General features: G+C 36.5%; 2 protein-coding genes across 2 annotated transcripts; both read left to right on the top strand.

The window, feature by feature from the left end:
• Window positions 1-4,097: 4,097 nt before the first annotated feature.
• Window positions 4,098-5,131, top strand: LOC148914115 (uncharacterized). The gene is made up of 2 exons (XM_089041013.1): window positions 4,098-4,369; window positions 4,862-5,131. The coding sequence occupies exons 1-2, from the start codon at window positions 4,259-4,261 to the stop codon at window positions 5,129-5,131; spliced, it is 381 nt and encodes a 126-aa protein (XP_088897139.1). The 5' UTR covers window positions 4,098-4,258.
• Window positions 5,132-5,164: 33 nt separating this feature from the next.
• Window positions 5,165-7,811, top strand: LOC116289014 (uncharacterized). The gene is made up of 2 exons (XM_089026334.1): window positions 5,165-7,266; window positions 7,297-7,811. Exons 1-2 carry the CDS (start codon window positions 5,165-5,167, stop codon window positions 7,535-7,537), a joined length of 2,343 nt encoding a protein of 780 aa, XP_088882460.1. The 3' UTR covers window positions 7,538-7,811.
• The last annotated feature ends 255 nt before the right edge of the window (window positions 7,812-8,066 follow it).

The raw sequence follows: 8,066 nt of genomic DNA, 5'->3' as shown, positions 1-8,066 counted from the left end.
TCATTGTCAGAGTAGACCGAGGATAACTTTTCAAAATTATAGCTTGTTTACATTGTTTGGTACATTTCTGATAAACGTAGTCTTTTCTTCTAACTCTCTCTCTCTCTCTCTCTCTCTCTCTCTCTCTCTCTCTCTCTCTCTCTCTCTCTCTCTCTCTCTCTCTCTCTCTCTCTCTCTCTCTCTCTCTCACCACAACACAAGTCTCACCACTTGTGGCACATCACAAAAGACTCTATTTGACGAGGTGAACGCTGATATTTCCAATATTCATAACTGGTTGAAAGCTAACAAACTTAGCTTAAATTCAGCTAAAACAGAGCACATGTTTATTGCTTCTGACGATAAATTGAAAAAAATTACCTCCGAACCACACATATATTTAAATAGCAAACCAATTACTAGAGTCTCTACAGCAAAAACTCTGGGTGTTGTGATTGACGAACGGGTGTCTTGGGCTGCTCATATTGATTACATTTGTAAAAAAATATCTTCTGGATTGAGTGGCATAAGACGAGTCCGCGATTACATCCCCTTGGAGACAGCTATTACCATATATGAGGCTCTCGTTTTACCTTGGTTTGACTATTGTGACGTGGTATGGGATAATTTACCAGTAACGTCTGCTGAAAGATTGCAAAAAATGCAAAATAGAGCTGCAAGAATAATAACAAAAAGCAGCTACGATGTCAGATCTAGTGATATTTTAACTTCTTTAGGCTGGAAAAGCTTACAAAGAAGAAGAAAGGAGCATAAAGCAATAATGATGTTTAAGACTTTAAATGCACTTGCACCAAAATCTGTAAGGGAACTCTTTTATTTTCAAGAAAATACCTACGATCTTCGTGGTAGAGAGAAGTGCTTAAAGTTACCGAAACCCAGCACTGAGTTTTTAAAAAGAGCTCTCTCTTATGACGGTGCAAAAGTGTGGAACTCGTTACCCCAAAGTGTCAGACTGTCCAATAATTTAAAATCTTTTAAGAGGAATCTTTCGTCTGTTGGTCCTTAACACTTTAATTACTATAATATTTTTGGGGGGTAGATGAGAATTTATTTCATAAATCTGTCTATATATTCTTAACGTTATTATTAATTTTTTATATATATTACCTATGAACTCGGTTTTCATGAAAACCAATTTGTACATTGATGAAATTTCCCGAGATTAAATAAAAGACATCTCTCTCTCTCTCTCTCTCTCTCTCTCTCTCTCTCTCTCTCTCTCTCTCTCTCTCTCTCTCTAGATCTAACGTAGGGAACTTTTGTCACATATTTTTCTCTCTTTCACTTTTCATCTTTAAATTTTTAATTTAATCCCCAATTTCATAAAGCGATCAAGTGCAAAGAAAATGCAAGATGGTAACAAAATTATAGCTTCACATCTTTTTTCCTTCCCTTATATATATCAGGTTTTGTCCAGAAATTGTTACTAAAGTGCCTTTGCAGTGGTTTTGTTAATGCCTGAGTGGTAAAAAGCCTTCGTTACGGTTGATGATGGATATATGGCTGATGACTGAGCTCATTAAGATTCACTCTTCAGCCAACGTTTTTTTATTTTGGAGAAAATTTTGGGTTAAAAAAATGCTTTGAGTTTATTACACTTAAGGTGTCATTTGAGTTGGTGTCCAAAAGTGCGATTCAAAATTAGCTTATTTTTAAAATGAAAGCGTTTTTCTACTAGTGCACATAAACCAATATCCATAAAACTTCGTGATATGTTAGGATGCAGCATCGTCTACCTTTAGCGGTTTTTTCAGAAAGAAAAATTGCTTCTGTGTTATCTTTTTAGCCAAAATTTTCTTCGAAAGGCAAATGGTGCAAAAGTGCCCTTTTTTTTATCATACTAGAAAATGCAAAAAAAAAGCCTACATTTAAGATTAATTCCCCTTCTTTGTTATCTAATGGTAACGCAATAACTAAAACAAGTTATTTCACTAGTCAACTTACATTTCTTTTAATTTTTTAAGTAAATATTATGATCACAGTTTACATATAGGGCATTTTTGTAACTCAGTTGGGTTGGAATGGTAGTCAATAACACTTTACATGTTTTATACATCTAACATGTAGGTTCAGTTACTTTAAATGATAATAATTTAATTTCAATCATAGACCAAGTGATTCAACTTCCAATTCATGGACATATGACCCCAACCCTTATTAAGCCTTCAAAGTGCTAACAAAAAGGGAAAAGGACAGAAAAGAAAAAACTAATTTCGCTGCCTTCCATTTCTTCTAACTACAAATAAAAGATTTCCCGAACATTTTCCCTCAAATACAAAAAAGAATCGACCTTTGTCTACTTTAAAAACAGCGCATACATGCACACCACAGAGTAACCGCAGTCTAGTAGAATTGGAATAGTCACGTGACAAAAACAAGCAAATTCAAATGAGGTGACGGTTGAAAACGTCTACATACAGATCAAGTAGTGATGATCTATCGCTGCTGATTTGGTGAGTATAAAAATTCAATATCTTTATTAACCATGCATTTATCAATGTTTTATATTAGGGATATGTTGATCAATAAGTTAAGTCGTCATTTTAATTCAAATTTAAACTCCGAGACAATATTATTTCGAAATAAAAACGGGGCCTAAAATGTCGTTGGTAAGAATTACAAATTTTCTTTGAAACTCTTTGTGAATGTTTTCGAGAATTAAGCTTTCTTTTGAGTATAAATATGTTTAAAATCATTTTAGAAAGAAAATAGCAAATGAGTATTTAAACAACACTCCCTTCATGATTCGAAACCTGCTGGAAAATTGTTAGTAGTGAATTAAATCACTAACATTTTGATACTATAACGAAAGGAAGCTTAACGTTTTTCATTTCGTGGATTTATATTTTTTCAATCTTACTGGTTTTTCGATTGCTTACAGATTAAAACATTTGATGTTCTCAGACATTATATATTCTAAATTGTTGGTTTCTTTTGCGAAAATCTTTTTTTATAGAATTTTCAAGAAATTTCAAGAATTAGAATTTTCAAGCTGGCTCATTTCTTTAAACAATGACAACTAACATAATGAACTAAAAAAAAAACATGTCTATGAATTGCATAGAACTTCGTGATGAAAAATCTTAAAAATTCAAAACAATATTGTCAGTACTTGTTTTTACTAATTAAATCAATCAATCAATCATTTTTATTTAATCATTATTCCATCCAAGTGATTACTATTGAGAAAATTGAATAAGAAGAATATAAAAGATAATTATGTAAATTGAATTGCAAGAATGCATAATGAAAGAAGGATTTTGATATATATAGATAAATATATACAGCCATTTGCTAAAATTATGGCCGCTTCCAATATATATACTAATATATCAATTCATATCAAAAATTATGGGATAGCCCCCCTTATATTCTTTTCGAGTTGTCTATCATTAGGGCTTTCCTAAAAAAATATCAAGAAAGATATCTCACCCTGTCTGATATACTTTCGATATACTTGTATTTATATTTGAAACGGCCATAATTTTTGTAAATGGCTGTATATAAATATATATGAGGGTGATGATCTTACCTGGTAAGGCAGGGAGTCCCAAACTTTTGGTCCCTGACTAGCAACTGTGAATTGTTTGATATTTGTTCTACAAAAAATTGGTCTAAAGTTCTTACATTGTCTAGTGGGAAAGGAGTGAAATTGACATTTTTTTGAGAACATCCTAAGAAAAACGTTAAGAAATATCTTTTTTTCAATGGAATACATAAATAAACCTAGCTGAAGGGAGTGTATATACGGTGGCCCAGAAGGGCCATATCGACATCATAGATTTGATTCAGATCGCGACTTATTAACTTGCGAAAGACGCGCATACGTCTAGCGCAAGATGGCGGATGGTCCCAGTGTCGAGTTGGAAAGGGTAAGTAAATCATTTTTGGGTACCTTTGAATTCAGCACGAACCCTGGTTGTTTCTACATGTGAATTTACAGTTAATAAGTCGCGATCGCAAGTTAATCTGAATAATCTGAATAAAACGTATGCTGTCGATATGGCCACCGTATGTGTATCATCTATACTAAGTCTTAATATATTATTTTGAGAAAACAAAGGAGAAGTATGTGCATCAAAGCTAGAGTTGGTAATGATTCTTACTATGCGTTTCTGTAATATTTTCAATCGACATAGATTGGTTCGATAAGTAGAGCCCCAGGTAATATTGAAACAGTAAAGATAAGAGTATACTAAGGCATAGTAAAGCATAAAAAAGATAATTGTTTGTTCATTTGTTTGTTTGGCTCAGAGATATGGATCCACAACTAAGTAAATCACGTTTTGCTTATGAGGCACGTGTGAGAGACATTCTAACCTCAAAGGTTACAGCGAAAAAACGAGGTGACTTGGAACGTGTTAAAAGGGTAGGTATATAACGATTCTTTCTTTGTAAAGAAATATGAGGTGTAATTAAGGAGATAAACCATTAATTAGTTTAGGCTGAACTTATTTTGAATGGATCGCCTTTTTCAGGGGCGGATCCAAGGGAGGGATACGCGCACCCTCCTCGAGCAACGTTTTGCTCCTATTTTGTGCCCTTCGGTTGTGGTGTGCACCCCCAGACAACTTTGTGCACCTAGTTTGTGCCCTCTTGTGCTCTTCAGTCGATATATGCAGTTCTACTGGATGCGGTTTTTATAGATATGTGTTTGAAGAAATGAAAATCTTCATTTTTTGATATTTTGCCCAGCAAAACATTAGAATGACATTATCACGATGAGCGCGTGCGCTCTAAATTCATGCGCAGAAATGATGCGCGCAAACAATGCCCGCAAACGTCCTTAATTATTCTTCATAGTTATTTGTTTAGTTAATCATAACACTCTATTTATTTGTTTTGGGTTCTTTTTTTCTAGTGCGAAGATAAGCTAGTGCTAATCAAAGAGGAATGGAAAGCGTTTCAAGAGCAATTTAAGGAAAATGCTCGGGTTGAGAGAGCTGAGGATGGCGAATACGACGACAGTGATGGTGACCAAGATGAAGAGAATGATGAAGAAGAGGGCGAATGTGAAGGCGACGAAGAGGATGAGTATAGAAATGAAGAGGAATGGGACAGTGGAGGAGACGGCGAAAGCTACAGCGACAAGGAACATAAACTTGAAAACCAAAAAAGGAAAGAAGAATAAGAAAAAGAAGACTGTAGTAACAAGGAAAAGAAGATGAAAACAGAAGGCAGCCGCTTAAAAAAGCAATGTCCACATCCAGGATGCAAGGCATCAGTTATACACATTCCAAGACATCTCGTAAGTGTGCATAAGTGGGAGAAAGAAAAAGCACGGAAAGCTGCTACCAGATATGGTCTTCGTAAGAAGTATACTTATAAAGAAAAACTCCTTCAAACAAACCCAAAAGCTGTCGGCAACAAACAAGAGAATCGTAAAGACTACCATACCAGAAGACTATGTCCGATTCCTGGATGTATGTCAATAGTTCTTCGTCTTCCTCAGCACTTGAAAAACGTACACAAAGTAAACAGTAAATCAAAAGAGTATTCTGAGATGCTACGTACTGCCATTAAAAACCCCAAATGTGTCCTTGTAAAGAAAACTCGCTGCCCCGAGGCACGAGAAGATGATGTGAGACCTGAATTAAACGAGAAAGACGATATGCAACCAGAAGTAGACGAGAGAAATGATATGGAACCAGACGTAGACGAGAGAAATGATATGGAACCAGAAGCAAGCAAATTATCACTAGAAGTTGACGATGAATTAGTCTTAGAAGGAGAAGAAGAAAATGCAAATAATGACATTGATGAACATATCGTCAATAATGCTGATAAAGATTCAATCCAAGACACACCAGCTTCCGTAAGGGCTGTGCTATCAGAATTTTCGTACTGGCTTCATTCTGCTGACGGGGGACATAAAGAAGAAAAAACAGCTAACCAGCATAGTAGGCAAGTGGAAAAGATTCTGTTTATCATTGAAAAAGATCCCGTAAAACAGAATTTAACATTGCTTTTAGACAAACAAGCGGTAAGAAATAAGTTTCTGCATCAATATGCTGAGTCAAAATTTCATCCAGGCACCATTAAGTCTTATCTCACAAGTTTGCGTCATTTTTATGATTTTCTAATTTCGGAAGAACCTGAAGAAGTACCATTTGACAACAAATTGCTTCAATCGTTAAAAGAGAAGGTCATACGGTGGAATAGCTCGTACAAAAAGGTCACTGGTAAAAGAATGTGGAAGAAAGCCGAAGAGGATTTTGACTCCCTGATAACACCTGATAAGGTAAAAGAATTCGAAAGAAGCGAAGCAGTAAGACAGGCTATTTCATATCTTGGAAAACTGTCGGGTGCACACAATATCGAAATCACCCAGCATGTGTACACACTTATACGCGATTTTTTGATGACAGAAATCAGTTTTAATAATGCTCACAGATCTGGAGTAATAGCCAACATGCAGCTCACAGAATTTGAGCGCGGACAAAAAGAACAAGACCAGATAGTTGTCGACGTTTTTGAGCACAAAACAGTTCATATACATGGACCAGCTCAAGTAGTTTTTAACCCCACGTTACACAGCTGGGTTAATATATTTTTGAGAATTGTAAGGTCCTGCTTACCAAACGCAGCTAATGCTTCGCAGTTGTTTTTGTCATGGAATGGAGAGAAGATGACGTCCGGCCAGATAACAATGTGTGTAAAATCCGTTTGGAAGAAGGCGGGGTTAGAAGGGGTAGTTTCTGCCACAGCAATGCGAAAGGCTGCTGTAACTGTCACTTGCGATAACACAGAAGCTGGCATGAGCTCTGACCTCGCAGACTTGATGGGTCATCGAGTCCAAACGCAGACGAAATACTATCGACTAAGAAACAAGAAAAAGGTGGCAGCAAGAGCATCTAAAGAACTTTCAAAATCGATGAGGGATGTCCCAGACGAGAGAAAGCTTCAAGAGACTGCAGCGGTTACCTCCATGGAAACCTCCATAGACACCCACGACAGTAGTGGAAAGAAAGTAGAAACCAACGATGACGAACATCGACCTTTTCGTTTCAGCAACAAAGAACTAAAAGAAATAAGGAGGATTTTTCAAGCAGAGATCATTGCAAAATCAATATCCATGGATGATGTAAGAAATAAAATCGAAAAAAATGAAATCCTGAAAGGCCTCAGACCGAGAAGGGTTTATGACAGAGTTAGATCAGAATGGCGCTGCAAAACACAGCTAGACGACTCTTGCGACTGTGTTCCCGTGGAGACAGAAAACATCAGAGATAAAATGGAAAGGATAGATGGTACTGATGATGACTAAGATGAAGCTGCAAGCGCCTTTTCCGTCAGCGTGGTTTACCCAACTACTGAAGGCAGTCAGGGGCATGGCATATTTTCAACTGGAGAAATCTTTATAATTCAGAAAGCTTGTCGCGACATCATCGCTTTTGGTCCCATCTCGAAAATACGCATCAGCAACCATCTGGAGAAAACCGAGTCGGGAAAGATAATGCTGGAGAAATTCACATCTGAACAGCTCTTAAATCGGGTTAAGTATGAAAGAAGAATGAAAAGACGCCAGACGAAATAAGTCATGCACCACCATCCAATAAGAGTTTGTAAGGCGAGTTGAGATTCGTGATAGTTTTGATTCATCAGCTTTTTAATTATAAATTAAGCCAAGCTTTCGAGCATCTTGCTCTTCAGCTCTAGCACAGCACGCCATGAAGACTGGCCACAGCATTGGTTGCCTTGGTTGTTCTGTAGTTCATAAAGAAGAACGATGGCACACAGAGGAAATGGTTGGAGGCATGGAAGATTGCTAGTGAATCGCATGCTCTCTTTAATAGAGATAGTGCAAGAACTTTACCTGATAGCTATCGTAGCTTGATAGACAATTAAAATTGTATCTTAATAGCCCAAAAAATAGCGCGCGCAATTAATTATCCCTTCGTAACACGCGCGCTCCTAACAACGGATACATTTGACTGTAACACGCGCACATTGTTATGTTGCGTGTTTCTAGTGAAAATTGTCACAACCGTTTGCCCTGATGAAGAGCAAGATGTTCGAAAGCTTGGCTTAATTTATAATTAAAAAGCTGATGAATCAAAACTATC

This window comes from Actinia tenebrosa, unplaced genomic scaffold (assembly GCF_029948245.1).
Source record: "Actinia tenebrosa isolate PJP-AT-01 unplaced genomic scaffold, QUT_ActTen_1.0 PGA_scaffold0__85_contigs__length_37466705, whole genome shotgun sequence".
Lineage (NCBI taxonomy): Eukaryota > Metazoa > Cnidaria > Anthozoa > Actiniaria > Actiniidae > Actinia > Actinia tenebrosa.
The sequence above is the reverse complement of the archived record's forward strand: the minus strand, read 5'-3'. Positions and strand labels throughout refer to the sequence as shown.